This window comes from Palaemon carinicauda, chromosome 2 (assembly GCF_036898095.1).
Source record: "Palaemon carinicauda isolate YSFRI2023 chromosome 2, ASM3689809v2, whole genome shotgun sequence".
NCBI lineage: Eukaryota > Metazoa > Arthropoda > Malacostraca > Decapoda > Palaemonidae > Palaemon > Palaemon carinicauda.
Window position 1 is genome coordinate 198,319,900 of NC_090726.1, and position 15,989 is coordinate 198,335,888.

The 15,989-nt window shown below is 36.3% G+C and overlaps 2 protein-coding genes across 2 annotated transcripts in view; both read right to left on the minus strand.

The window, feature by feature from the left end:
* Positions 1-1,086: 1,086 nt before the first annotated feature.
* Positions 1,087-6,163, minus strand: LOC137629560 (uncharacterized). The gene is made up of 4 exons (XM_068360997.1): positions 6,038-6,163; positions 5,260-5,481; positions 3,086-3,283; positions 1,087-1,905 (listed from the first exon to the last, which is right to left on the minus strand). Exons 2-4 carry the CDS (start codon positions 5,476-5,478, stop codon positions 1,108-1,110), a joined length of 1,215 nt encoding a protein of 404 aa, XP_068217098.1. The 5' UTR covers positions 5,479-5,481; positions 6,038-6,163; the 3' UTR covers positions 1,087-1,107.
* A 2,218-nt stretch (positions 6,164-8,381) lies between these two features.
* The window catches only part of LOC137621855 (uncharacterized), an 8,861-nt gene continuing 1,253 nt past the window's right edge, over positions 8,382-15,989 (minus strand). Inside the window, exons 2-8 of the mRNA XM_068352366.1 lie at positions 15,743-15,832; positions 14,332-14,435; positions 13,714-13,864; positions 11,625-11,766; positions 10,418-10,506; positions 9,074-9,167; positions 8,382-8,552 (exon numbers count right to left, since the gene is read on the minus strand). Coding sequence (XP_068208467.1) covers positions 8,382-8,552; positions 9,074-9,167; positions 10,418-10,506; positions 11,625-11,766; positions 13,714-13,864; positions 14,332-14,435; positions 15,743-15,832 — 841 coding nt within the window. The remainder of the gene's footprint in view (positions 8,553-9,073; positions 9,168-10,417; positions 10,507-11,624; positions 11,767-13,713; positions 13,865-14,331; positions 14,436-15,742; positions 15,833-15,989) is intronic.

Here is a 15,989-nt window from a genome sequence, read left to right on the forward strand (position 1 = left end):
TTTGTTCATTTTCTACATTAGTTTTAAATTATGTATCCCTATTTCACTTCTCAGCCATTATGAATCAAATTATTATTATTATTATTATTATTATTATATTATTATTATTATTATTATTATTATTATTATTATTATTATTATTATTATTATTATATTAGTTATTGGAAAAGCAGGATGCTATAACCCTAGGGGTCCCAAGAGATAAAATAGCCCAGTGAAGAAAGGAAATAAGGAAAAATGAAATATTTTAAGAACAGTGACAACATTAAGATAAATATTTTCTATATAAACAATAAAAAAAAACTTAACAAAACAAGAGGAAGAGAAATAAGATAGAATAGTGTGCCCGAGTGTACCCTCAAGCAAGAGAACTCTTACCCAAGACAGTGAAAGATCATGGTACAGAGGCTATGGCACTACCCAAGACTGGAGAACAGTGGTTTGGTTTTGGAGTGTCCTCCTGGAAGTAATGATTATACTGTATGCATATCTTGGTGATATCTGAACCATAACAAGTCCATAGTATGAAATTTCTAATTGCCACATAAGTAGTGTTGGATTATTCTCATGGTACATACCGTAGTATATTGAAGAAGTCTAATTTTCTATCTGTATGTTGAATATACAAACCTACATCCAGAACTGTGCTTCTGAGTATGTAATAAAATTCAAAGGCCACACTACTCACAACAACAACAACAACAAATGCAGCCGTTTCTAGTCCACGGCAACAAGCTTCAGACGTGCTTATTCATGTCTGGGGTTTAGCCAGTTTTCATCACCCAACTGCGGATTGGTGATTGTGGGATACTTTTGTCTCATCACTCGGCAAACCAACCTAGTTATGGGTGGCCTGACTAGTACAATTTTGCTGAGCATGGCAATAGGCTATGTAAATCCTTTTACCACATTAAGATATCTCGACTTAGAAAGGGACCAGTCATAACACATGTAGGCAAATAAATCAATTTGTTTATTTGTATCCAAAAAATATTACAATACAGTACTTATAAAATATTTATTTCACCAAATTGTTTCTTATTTTTTAAATAAAATTATGATGTTAGATGGTAATACGAAGAGTTGATGGTAAAATTCACTTCGTGTTTATTTTATGGTAGACTGCTGCGGGCGCCACCCAGGGCTCAAGTGTTTGCGGCTTCCAAGTACCTCCGAGTGATTATCTGCAAGAGCTGCTGACCTGGGTGATTTGGAGGAGGCACTCTTTTGGGCCGACGAAGGTCGTCCAGCGTGGCCTCTCGATCTGGCGGATGCAAGACGAGCAGATGGGGACCTTGCTGAGGCAGGAGCTGATCTCGGTGTCTGCATCGACGCAGAGTTGGAAGTCGCTGAGACTGGTAAGTGTGCTAGTAACGCTACTGGATCAGATGCTGTGAGCCCCAAGTTAGCCAGCCGAGGTGGCAGAGGCAAGTCGAGGGGTATGTTGGGAGGTGAAACTTTACAGAGCTTTAAGCAACAAAAAGTAGCTCCTTGGCGTACCAGACGTCTCATGCGCATGCACTCTCGTTTTTCGTGTGCGGATAGAAGTGTGGAGTCTTTAAGTATCTTGTCCTCTTTACGTTCTGCTTCATCATCTTCCTCCTCTTCATCATCATCATCGACGAGAACCTGACTCGGAGTCTTACCTTCACCAGCGTCACTCTCCGCATCTGAAAGTAATTCGCTGTGGAGAGAACTAAAATCTGGAGCAGGGGTTAGTTGTGAGGAAGATTGGGATGGTGGCACAGGAGTGATTGTTGCAAGGTAGTCCCTGCAGGCAATGATAATACGTCCTGATTGGAGGAGGGTCAAAGGACGTAGAGCTAGACCAGTTGAACCGCCTGGAAACTTCAGTTGTATTGTTTGTATGCATCGTCCACCTTCCAGACCATAAAATCGTACAACCTGAAATGTATATTTAATGTATCGGTTTGAATTAATTCAAAGGAAAGATCAATTGATTTCAGATATTATACAAAGGCTTTGTCATTCTTAAGAATTCATTACCTGTAGTGCATAGTGTACAATTAAGCTATTGAGCAATGAAATGAAACAAATATGCCCTCTCTTTTGGAAAGGATATTGAAAATGTCCTCCACACCATTGAATAGAAATAATGTTGGTAGTAACATTTAGGATTTAAATATCCTGCTTTATAGCATTTTGAGAACTAAGAATTGAAATATCACTTTTGAAAATTGTTAATATGAAAATTTGATAGGCGTAAATGAAGATCATTCTCAGTTATATGGCACTGTACAGTATTTACATTTTGGTTTGATAAGGAAGGCCTAATCAGTGTCAACAAACTGCTAAAAGACCTACTTTCAAATTTAAGGTGAGAAAGTAATTGGGAAATTAACACCTTGGAAATATGTGATTATAAGAAATTAAATTCTTGAAATAGGAAAACCAATGGAATGTGTGAAGTATACCATGTTCTAAATTGAAGGTTAACTCTTTACTACAGAATATTTTGTAGGTTTTTACTGTTGTTACTATTTGACTCTTGAAAGTGTAAATTTTGGAAGGAGGCCATGTAGCTGTAGCTAAGTATATTGATGGCAATTATATGAAAAAAATATAAATCGCTCAAGATATCAAGTATTACGGCAACTGCAACTGGAATTTTGCTCTGTTAGGACTTTCCTGGTTAAAGAAGATAGTTGACATCTGTGAGATCAAAATGCAGAGTCCATATCACACATGATGACAATTCTCTAAGGAATTATGATCAACCTGGCAGTAATTTTCGTCTTTTGGAAGTGTTTTACATGCTATAGATGCTGTCGGAGGAAAGATCCGGTAGTAATTTTAGTCTTCTGTAACCGTTTTAAACGTTATAGATGCTGTCTGAGCAATGGTCTGGGAGTTGTTTTAGTTTTCTCGAAGCGTTTTATACGTTATAGACGCAGTCCGAGCAATGGTCTGGCAGTTATTTTATTTTTCACAAAGCATTTTAAACGTTATAAATGCTGTCTGAGGAAAGATATGGCAGTAATTTCCGCCTTCTGGAAGTGTTTTAAACCTTATGAATGCTGTCTTGAGAAAAAACTGGCAGTAATTTCAGTGACAAAATACTTACGCAGTCTGCATCACACGTGATGATGACCCTCTTTTGGGACCAAATCAAAACAGCAGCAGGAGGTGCACGATTTGGAGACGGAGGGAGGACTGACAGGGGTGCTGCCGGCAAATACGGGTTCCAGACGCGTAGTCGGCCATCGCTGCTGCCCGTAACCACAATATGCAGTTGCCACTCGGTAGCAAATGCTCTTACTCCCTGAAATATAAAAAACTTGGTCAGCATAGTGAATCATGTTTGAATTTTGCATTGGCATAATTTAACTGTACAGTATTTGACTAAATCCTTGTTCACATTTTCCCAGGCATGGTGAGCTGCTATGACTTCAGATCTTGAGGCAGCTAGTTTTAAGTGTGAATTTGTTTTGTTGAGTATTATTCCTTATCAAGGCATTTGTTCAACTCTGAGCAATTCCAGCTCATACATATTACCAATTTTTTTTATGGTAACATAGCTTAATGAAATTATATGTCAATTTTCTCTAGGTATTTCTTGGGCCCGAAGTCATCAATTTTTCTTCATGAATTAATTATTGCTGTAATCTTGGGATCTTCACTTTACTACAGTCATAAGTTTTTTATAATTTATTAGTTGAAAATCATATTCCTACAGATCTGCAGCTATTCTTCTCCGTAAAGTAAACACGAATAGTGCTGATGTAGAAGAGGCTTCTATTTGGTTTCTTAGGTACAATGCAAGTTCATAGCCATTCAGAAAACTATATGAATAATGTCACCTTTATCCCTTGACACCTTTCTTGACCTTGAGCTATCAGTAAGGCAATTTTCTTAATTGACAAATAGAGATTGATCATGTTGTTTGTATACAAATAATTGAAAGGGTTGTTGTGGCCTGATTGGTAACGTCTCTGCATGGTGATTGCCAGATGTGGGTTAGAGTCCCGCTCAGATTCATTAGAGCCTTTAGTATCTGCAACTCACCATCCTTATGAGCTAAGGATGGGGGTTTGGGGGGATCCTACAGGTCCATCTGCTGCGTCATCAGTAGCCATTGCCTGATCCTAGCTTGGGTAGAGATTGGGCTTGGGTGCTGATCATATGATATGTGGTTAGTTTCTAGGGCATTGTCCTGCATGTTAGGGAAATGTCACTGTCCCTTGCCTCAGCCATTCATGAGCGGCTATTCAACCTTTAAAAGATGATTGGTTTCAAGGATATTCCAGCATCCAAGTACCATGACCTATTTTTAGAGATAAAGATGAAGGCCCTCTTTTGATGCATGGTGGCCAGTTCTTTAGGAGTCAAGTTTGACTCATCGAGGTGGTAAATCTCCTCCCCTTAATAATGATGCACGATATTAAGGCCAAATCTTAGCTCATGATTTGCCATCTCTGCATTGGTCACACTCGGTTGACAAACGAGTTTCTGCTAACTGGCCAATACCAGCCATATTGCAACGACTGTATGGTACCCTTGACAGTGGGCCATTTGTTGACCGAATGCCCCATATACTGTAGTACTGAAAGAAATAGATACCTGTTTGAGGCTCGAGGTGAGGATGGCAGGTTCATCCCTGCCAAGATTCTTGGGCAAGGCGTGTTATACTACCTGTATGCAAGCTGTATTTTCAGATTTATTTCCGAAGCAATTCTTCTGAAAGCTATTTAGATTTTATAACAACATCTTCATCATATCTTCCCACGTCAATGTCAAATCCACCAGATGGCATTGTCGTTTGCCTCTCTGAGGTCTTGATCTGAGCAATGAGGGCCCAGTGAGCACCCATGTAGGATGTGTTCCATTGTTTGTAGTGTTGCCCCACAAGGACATTCAGGGTTGGTGGCTAATCATAATTTGTGGCAGTTATCTCCAGTTTTGCCCACTTTTACCCTTGCTCTGTTTAGGGTTCGCCATTCCTTCCTGGTGAGAGTTGTTCCACTGGGCAGAACTTCATTTGGGCTGGGCAGTTCCTCATTGGATGGCCACTGGTTACTTTCCCGCCACTTCTCTAGCCTGTGAGCAGCTGCCGGGATTGGTTCCAGTCAATCCACTGTTGTGAAGCTTTCGTGGAATTTCACTCTTCGCCTTGCTTCCTGGTGCCTAGGGTCATTTATTTAGTTATTATAATCCTAGATCTTTTTATATTCATAACAATATATTGTTTACAAAAGATATACAATAGTGTTCATGCCACCTGAAAAAGAAGAGACTTACCTTTGGTATGACAAAAGTATAGGTCTTGGTGTTGTGGTCTGGAGCTCGGATGACTAAACTAGCCTTTGGATCACTGCTGCAAGAAACCAGTGATGACGAGGGTGGGTGATACGATATCTGCCTTATACTTGCATTATGGAGATCTGGAACACTGACGACCCTCACTCCGACACAGATCTCCTTCATTCGGCCGTTAATTTCTTGGTACCCAGCACACATTTCCTTCATTAAAGTTTGGACAGGTAATCAGCAAACTTTCATGACAGGTCTTGGTCAATGTAGGGCAACAATAGTCAATTTCAACTGAATTTTTTAATTAATTTTTGGATTATACGAGAAGCATTCTGTTAATTGATATTCAAATTATATAAGCTGCCCAAAGCTCTACACTACCATTATATTATTCTGCAATTTGATGGTAATGTAATCTAACGACCGTATTTTATCTTTTAGAGCTCATAAATATTAGGAACTTTATTTCGTGTCAAAAACTTTTATTACTTTTATATAAAATTCTTTATATTCTTTGCCAGTAATATTTGTATAAGTAGGCCTTTTTCATCGTTGAAAAAAATGTGCGGATTTTGATCCCAAAGCTGGTTTTGCTAAAGGATTATGCATGTTTGTATGATTGTCTTGAGAGCAAAAAAAAATAACACTTATTCTGGCAAGTGGCTATGCATTTTAAAAAGAGTGCTTATAAAAACAGTAAGGGTCTCCCCACAAAAAAATACCCTCACTTTATGTTCAAACTAGTCATCGAAAAGATCACCAATACCTGCCATGTCAAAATGGTGAGACCTTCACTGCGTGATCGGGTTAACAGGGAGCCAACAGGTTGAGAGAATCGTATTAGATATGCATCCCCTACGTCGTCACCAATGACAATCCATCGGCCTTCATTCTCGCACCTGGAAAAGATAATGTCACTCTCAACATTTTGTATTTTATAGCCGACAAGCTGAGGCTCCATACTTGACTCTGTATTGAGTATAGAGAACCAATTCAAGATAGTTGTAGGATGTCTAGATACAGTGTGGAGTATAGAGAACTAATTCAAGATAGTTGTAGGATGTCTAGATACAGTGTGGAGTATAGAGAACCAATTCAAGATAGTTGGAGGATGTCTAGATACAGTGTGGAGTATAGAGAACCAATTCAAGATAGTTGGAGGATGTCTAGATACAGTGTGGAGTATAGAGAACCAATTCAAGATAGTTGGAGGATGTCTAGATACAATGTGGAGTATAGAGAACCAATTCAAGATAGTTGGAGGATGTCTAGATACAGTGTGGAGTATAGAGAACCAATTCAAGATAGTTGGAGGATGTCTAGATACAGTGTGGAGTATAGAGAACCAATTCAAGATAGTTGGAGGATGTCTAGATACAGTGTGGAGTATAGAGAACCAATTCAAGATAGTTATAGGATGTCTAGATACAGTGTGGAGTATAGAGAACCAATTCAAGATAGTTGTAGGATGTCTAGAAACAAACTGTGGAGTATAGAGAACCAATTCAAGACAGTTGTAGGATGTCTAGATACAGTGTGGAGTATAGAGAACCAATTCAAGATAATTTTAGGATGTCTAGATACATAGTGTGTAGTATAGAGAACCAATTCAAGATAGTTGTAGAATGTCTAGATACAGTGTGAAGTATAGAGAACTAATTCAAGATAGTTGTAGGATGTCTAGATACAGTGTGGAGTATAAAGAACTAATTCAAGATAGTTGTAGGATGTCTAGATACAGTGTGGAGTATAAAGAACTAATTCAAGATAGTTGTAGGATGTCTAGATACAGTGTGGAGTATAAAGAACTAATTCAAGATAGTTGTAGAATGTCTAGATACAGTGTGAAGTATAGAGAACTAATTCAAGATAGTTGTAGGATGTCTAGATACAGTGTGGAGTATAAAGAACTAATTCAAGATAGTTGTAGGATGTCTAGATACAGTGTGGAGTATAAAGAACTAATTCAAGATAGTTGTAGGATGTCGAGATACATAGTATGGGAGTGAAAACCTGAATGTCGCATGAGGAATATAATGTATCGTGGTCCATCACACAAGAGAGCCAGCTACAGACTATCTGTGTGAACAAGGAGGAGTCCCCTACGTGGGGCGAACATATCCCACTTGCATATAATTTTACAATAGTTAACTTTGAGTTCTTTTGCATCGCATACAGTTGATCGTATGTTCATTTTACCTGCATGTTTGTGTCTCCCAGTTTTTTCCTCTATTTCATCCTCCCTGTAAGATAGACTTGCATTTATATTGTTCCCTGTCAGATTTTCCTAACTAGTTTTATCCTTCACCTGTTGATTTAAAAGGAACCATTTGTCATCCTCTTTACTACGATCTTAGAATCATTCATTAAATTGTCATTCCTAAAGATGCTTCACCCACTCGCTGGTTATTAAGCGAGTTAACATTCATCTATCAGTCATTAACTCTGAAGCTTGGCTGCTCTATTGATGGCATAATTGCAATCCATGAGCACTGAGCTCCCTTATTTACTTTCCAAAAACCTGGGTCTCATGTTCACCAGGTAACTGACACTAACATCTGAGAATCGACTACTGCTGCCACACCCCATGATATGGAGATAATATCTTCCTTATGTGATGCATAAGTGAGGCTAGCACATAAGGGAAACTAGCATCTTGACTCATTTGTGACACTGGAAAAATGCCCTGGAACCTTCTTGAGTCTACCCTATATGCATATCAGCTGTCTTTTATGAATTTTCAAAATCGTGTGCCCCAACAGGATCTAGAAAATAGGATGCCATTCCAGTTTTTTTAACTTAGTAAATCTCCCTTGTCTAAATTATGTACATGGATTTTATATTATTGATATTGTCCAAAAATTGTAATCTATTTAAAACCTGGTGATTTTCAAATATGTTTGTATTTTAGCTGGATATTAGTACTGTGATTTTACCACTGTTGCAGATGACTTTTAATTTTTTAAACTAAAGGCCTTTCCATATGATATAGATTCTGTATTAAGTAAGTTTTAATACTTATGAACGCTTACCTTTATATTATTCACTTGTTTTAACTTAAAATATTAATTTACGTTTATCCACATTGATTTATAGTTCAATTAATATCCTCACCCAGCTGCTATACAACTTGGAAGATTGGGCAGATTTGTGATACGAAGAATTTCACCCGGAACAGCACCGGAGGTTTCCACGAAATGCAACGTAGAAGAAGAAGCTGCCATGACGGCCATCTCCTCCTCGACCATGGCCACTTCGACTATCCAGGTTCCAAGGTTAGTCTGGAATGAGAAATTAAAGGATTTTTAAATGTAAAGGGATGCTTGTTAACTGAATGGGTTCCAGGTTCCTCATAGCTCTCTCCACAATACGACGATTGTGGGTACGCTACTAGAAGAAGCGTAGTACGTACAAAGCGCTGCAATCTGCAGAAAATTAATTATCATTACTTACCTCCTACACAGACAGCACAGCTTTCATACTATTAATAATATTAATAATAATAATAATAATGATGATAATAATTATGATAATAATAATATTAATAATTAATAATAATAATGATAATAATAATTTTAATAATTAATGATAATAATGATATTAATAATTAATAATAGTAATAATATTAATAATTAATAATGATAATAATAATATTAATAATAATAATAATAATAATAATAATAATAATAATTAATAATAATGTTAATAAATAATGATAATAATATTAATAGATAATAATAATAATAAATCATAATGATGTATAATGCTGTTGTACAAATTCAAGTTACTTTAAATTTCGTACCTTGCGTGCAACATTGTTTGTTCCTTTAGGCTCCTCCTCTGGCGTTGAATCCAAATAAATTCTTCCACATTGGTGATGAGATTGCTGGCGGACTCTTGAGGTGGAAAATCCAATTAATTGATTAGCTTAATGTTTATTTGGATGAGATAAAACTAGCATTTTAAAAAACTAGATATACTTCTATACAGTAAAACTTCAGGATACAAAAGTTTCTGCATTCAAAAATCTCATCATACGGAATAGCATATGAAGATATTTTCGCCTCGTATTACGAAAAAATACTCAGGATACGAAATGAAATTCGTGACTAATTAATTTCGTAACCTGATGTATTACTGTAGTTAGGTGATTGGATCATTACTCCTTCTTTGACAGTATAATCTTGAAGTTGTATATTTTCTTTAGTACTCTTTGTACGAGCTAGACTATATTTTAACCCATTTTTTTTGTATTTACTATAGTTTCTTTGTATGTACCAAAGAAAATTATAATAGATTTAACTCCTTGTGAAAAGCAACTAATTTCTGTACCAGTTAAAGAATAAATTGGATATCCACGGTGAATGTAAACGTGCTTTACAGATGATAAATATTTAACATGTCACTCATGTTCCCCTGGAAAATATCAATGAACGTTGCTTTTTCTTATCCGAGTTTGGGATATATTTTGAGTATTTAAACAATCTCATTTGAATAATTAGGTATTAAACACATGTAGCTTTAATTTAACTTCCTTGATTAAACACAGCCTTTTAATATCAACCCTGCAATCAAAACCAAGTTCTAATTTCTTACTGTTTGTTATCTTTTAATTACAAACCCCGGGGTGAACACCTTAGACATGTCATTATTTTACATCTCTATACATGTTTACATTATGGTATTAAGGGAAGAGATATAGGATAGAGTTTATTGCAAGTTTTGTTTGTTATAAAAGTTATTTTTTGGCTCGAGCCATGTTGTCCTGATGGAAGTTCTTCATTGGCAGCTTCTACTTGGGATATTTCTGCGAGTGATATACCAGAGAAATTTTACCTTAGTGGTATCAACGGAGTTCTAACCTCTGGAGCTAATATCCCAAGATATATTGTGTATAAATCAGGGACGTGTCAATAACAACCATGGTTATCCTTCCCCGAATAGAGTTAACTTTGTCTCGAAGAATTAGGTAGAGGGTAGGATACATGGGCACGCGAGCCGTTACAACTCCCGATCTCATTGTGCTACAACTAACACGTTTTCTGTTGAACCATTTCTGATTACAGAATGTTAACAATCTCTAGAATATTCTCTATCCTGCCTGAATACGTAAATGAAATCCTGGAAACCAAATAGAACATGTTACCTTTGCATTGTCTTGGAAACGATGCCTCTCGCTCCAACAATCAGCAGCTTTTTGCGACCACATACTGACACCCCAGCTATAGCTTCTCTCTATATCCAAATTGAAGAAAGAAGCAGATAATAGTATGGTATATACAAGGAAAATTATAGCTGCTTATTATTATTATTATTATTATTACTAGCTCAGCTATAACCCTAGCTGGAAAAGCAGGATGCTATAAGCCCATGGGCTCTAACAGGGAACTTGTACAAGGAAAAGTATGAGCAACTACAAAAATTATAACTGGTTGAGATTATTATTATTATTATTATTATTATTATTATTATTATTATTATTATTATTATTATTATTATTATTATTATTGTTGTTGTTGTTATTAATACTACTAGCTAAGCTACAACCCTAGTCGGAAAAGCAAGATGCTGTAAGCCAAAGAACTCCAATAGGGAAAAATATCCCGGTGAGGAAAGGAAATAAGGAAATAGATAAACAATATAAGAATTAATAAAGAATTAAAATAAAATACTTTAAAAACATTAAAAACTTTGAAACAGATATTTCATATATAAACTATAAAAAGAGACTTATGTCAGCCTGTTCAACATAAAGACATTTGCTGCAAGTTTGAACTTTTGAAAGTTCTACTGATTCAATTACAAACATTTGAATTGGTAGAACTTTAAAAGTTCAAACTTGCAGCAAATGTTTTTATATTGAACAGGCAGACATAAGTCCTTTTATAGTTTATATATCAAATATCTGTTTTAATGTTGTTAATGTTTTTAAAATATTTTATTTTAATCCTTTATTACCTCTTGTATCGTTTATTTATTTCCTTATTTTTCCCTGTTGGAGCCCTTGGGCTTATAGCATCTTACTTTTCCAACAAGGGTTGTAGCTTAGCTAATAATAATAATAATAATAATAATAATAATAATAAAACATTATGATAAATTGGCTATTGATATAGCAAATCACTCTTCCATTACCTATGTATCATCCACTTTGATGCAAAAGAGAACATCAAAAAACAAATTTAAGAGGGACAGGGATGTATGGAAATATCTAGAGGAATATTATCCCCTGATTTTCATATACTTTAGTCGTCTTCTTTCTATAATGAATTATTGATAATACTATCCAACTAATAAATCGTCTTAGAATAATGAAAAAAAGAACTTTATACCTTGAGGTTCTTCCATCTTACCTTGTTGTGTGTGAGAAGAATATATTTGGGCGTGGGAGTAAACAACTTTTCCTGTGAAACGTCATGACCTCTTGCACCAACGCCAGTGGCCAGGTAAGTAATGAGACCACCCCAGCTGATCCCCACAGTACTGGTGCTCCCCCTTTAAAATTGATAATGTATGAGGTTAGTATCATGTATGTTGGTAGAATTAACTTGGATGGTTGGGGTGGAAGGAAAGGATGGCAAATTAAGAGACAAGATAGTATTTTTATTCTAAGCTGTAACTGTTGACTAGTAAGGTTAACTAAACCTGAAGTGGTAGGTGATTTTTTTTTCACTTCTACGATTGTCGCAAAAATATTACAGGGTCAGCTGATGAAGTAGACTCTAATATTTTAGTGAGGGGAGGAAGATACTCATGACATTGTAATTTATTTGTGGAGACATAAGCTCAGAAATGCGTGGACAATAGCGCATTGCTTACCAAGGAGTGTTATATATACAAGACATAAGTATAATATGAACAACATTTGACTATACTCTTATTCATGTGCTTTAAACACACTGAAGTTTTAGTCTTAAAATCATATCTATGAGGCTATATCTTGGTAAATTTATGCTGTTAACTCTTGAATTATCTTACAGTTTGAGAGCGAGGTGCTCTTGATCGAAACTTAATCTTTCTTACACTTCAGTGTTTTGTGGTAAAGCTGTTCTGTAGTAGATCCAGGGTTTGTGGCATTATCAGTGCATCTGTGTATGAGTACTATGGTTATTTCTTGATTTCTTGGTGAGGTTAGGAGTAGTGAAGACGTTATCTTTGGCGATTGAGAGACTTGTGCAGTTTTCTTCACCAGAATCTGCTTAGGTGTATTTTCAAAATTTCCGTAGATGCTGCGTTTTCCCATGTTTTGTTTTGTGGGGCCATACTTTACAAAACTGATGCTGCTCCTTTCTTTCTTACTCTTTTAAACTTAAGTCCTATTCTGTTATCATTTTCTATTTGCACTTATCTTCTGTCTTCTATCTTGCTCCTTTTCTTGGTGTTGCTTTTGCCATACTGTAGTGTGATCAGGTCCACCACTTCTGCCACGGTTTAGCTTCTGCAGCTTTTTAGTATTAAATTCATCTTGATTTGCTTGTAGATACATGTTCATTATCTGTATGAATTTTATTATTCTCCAAAGGTACATATTAATGTTCACTACACCTCTATGCTATTGTGAAGTTGATTTGGCTCCTAGCTTATGTTATATGTATGTATTTTTAAACGGGAAACCTAACAGGCATGACAATATGGTTGTGGTACCACAATTTGTGGGTTATGCCCAGTAAACTAGGCAATCTGCTACCCGTTTCATCCACTGCATAGTTAATATTGTGGGACATTTTTAGGTTTAGATAATTATAGGTTACTTGCTATTGAGTATACTGTACTGAGACTGGTAGAACATGTTTGTAACTTTGATTCTTTGTCAGTTTGTCCACCACCAGTTTGAATATTGAAGTCATACTGTTGACAGTTATATCAATTTTCCTGGCATGAACAAGATTTCTTTGTTGGTACAAACAAGTGTAACTTTGATATATCTTTAAGATTTTATGCATTTCCGAAAGTTCATCGACAGATTTAAAGCTTTAAAGGCCGCTCATGAATTGCAGAGACAAGTGACAGTGACATTGCCCTATCGAGCAGGACAATGCCCTAGAGACTGACCATAGATACATATGATCAGCGCCCAAGCCCCTTCTCCACAAGCTAGGACCAAGGCAATGGCTGCTGATGACTCAGCAGATAGACCTAAAGGCTCCCCCAAACCCCCCATCGTTAGTTCACAAGGATAGTGAGGTTGCAGCGACCAAATAAACTAACAAGTTAGAGCGGGACTCGAACCCCAGTGTGGCGTTCACAAGCCAGGGACGTTACCACATCGGCCACCACAACCCTAAATAGTCCCTTTCAACACCTATTAGCTTTTTTCTCACTCATCAGCATTCAGCATCCCCACTTCACTTCCATAAGTAGGAGTTGACTCAACTATTCTATCATCCAGCCAAACCTTTACTTTCGCGTACACCTTAAATTGTGAAGCCAGTGATTACCTACCCATAACTACTGCTACTACTGCTCATATTGCTGCTACTGCTGCTGATATGCGTTCCTGTTGGGCCACTGGAGCTAAGAGAAGCGGAAGTTGTCATGGTGGCCGCTATTGCGTCGAATATAAGTCCACACGCGCCTTCATATCGCTCTGTGTCTGAAAGGTGGTAAGAAATATTATTGTCTGAAGTACATTCTCAAACAAAACGATTTCTAAATTCTAGTATATTTGGGGGCACTTGCTATGAAAATTGAGGGTACATTGTTGAAAATGGAATGTAGATTAACTCTATTTGAATACAAGTAACAATATAAATATATATATATATATATATATATATATATATATGTATTTATATTTATTTATATATATATATATATATATATATATATATATACATACATATATATATATATATATATATATATATATATATATATATATATATATATATATATATATATATATATATATATATGTATATATATATTTGTATATATATATATATATATATATATATATATATTATATGTAATATATATACTATATAAGGCTATATATATTCTATATATACCATTTATTGAATACTCAAACCCTTTAGAGTAGACATTCTTCTTCCTTACCAAGCAGTCCAGTAATGGCATCGATGAACTGGGCGCGAGTCAGGAGTCGAGTCTCTTCTTCATCCTCTCCGCTAACTGAAAAAGATGCCCGTCCCGGCCACCCTCTGTTGGTTGGGAGTTGAAATAGGTACAGTTATTGTTTAAATTCTCTCTCTCTCTCTCTCTCTCTCTCTCTCTCTCTCTCTCTCTCTCTCTCTCTCTCTCTCTCTCTCTCTCTCAAGACATATGTTACAGCCATGTGTAGAATATAGAAATGGTCTATGAAAAAATCCTTTGATGGTGTGCACCAGACAATTCTGTTAAGTCTTGCGTTATTATAGAGTACTCTCTCTCTCTCTCTCTCTCTCTCTCTCTCTCTCTCTCTCTCTCTCTCTCTCTCTCTCTCTCTCTCTCTCTCTCCATTTTAAGACATGTGGTACAGCCATGTGTAGAATATAGAAATCCACTTTTAATGGCATTTGACAGTGTGCACCAGACAATTTTGTTAAGTCCTGAGTTATTATGGAGTCCCCCCCCCCTCTCTCTCTCTCTCTCTCTCTCTCTCTCTCTCTCTCTCTCTCTCTCTCTCCTGATATGAATATAACTTTTTCTGCTTTATCCTTAGAGTACTGTGAAAGCAAACAGCCTCTATCATAAATAGAATTTGACATTTCTACCCATAACAGCAGTAGAAACATGGGAAGCAACTGTGTGTGTCCAGCCCAAACTCTTTAACGTGTTATGACTACAAGCATCGTGTTTGGCCACTTCCTTCTCACAGCTGATTCATCTAAACATAATGATAATTATAAAACAGATCATATGTAATTATGATAACTTAAATAGTGATTCACGTGGCTGGCATGTGTAGCATATTCACATACTACTTGCTAGAGCAGCGGAGCAATGAGATAATGTTTATTTGCGAGTGAAGCGAGCCACGGCGGAGCAAAGACCATTTGAGTGGCGGCCAATCACGGAGCGTGTTAAAGATTGTGAGCTGGAAACAATTGCAGTCTAGAAAAATGCAGGTTACCATTTTAATGAACTCCAGTTCTTCTTCTAGAAGTAAAAAATGAATAAGTGCCCAGTATCGGTAGAACTTCCGAAGTTCAAACTTGCAGAGAATGTTTGTATGTTGAACAGGCTGACGTGAGTCTCTCTTCTTAGTTTATTTATGGCAGTTCTAGTTTAAATTTGTTACTGATCGTAAGGTATTTTATATTCATTATTCATTATACCTCATATAGAGCTTATTTATTTCCTTATTTGCATTCCTCACTTGGCTAATTTTCCCTGTTTTAGCCCTTGGGATTATAGCATCCTGCTTTTCCAACTAGGGTTGTATCATAGCTAGTATTAATAATAATAATAATAATAATAATTAAGCCTATTTCGGTTAAGGCTGTTACGAAGTCAATGTTGTAAATACCTTGGCTGAATGAAGTGACGTCTCAACATCATTAAGTGCTCGGGTGTCATGGCCGTCCAGAGTTCTTCTTCTGTGGCCGTGACTTCAGATCTGTAACAGGAGGAATATGTTAATAAAGGGGGGGGGGGGGGTATTGGCACAAGCTTTAGGTGATGTAGTAATGACACACATAATTCTGTATTAATTATCAGGTGGTTTATTATATCATTGTAGACACAGTCTTCTAGATATACCAGCAAATATAAAG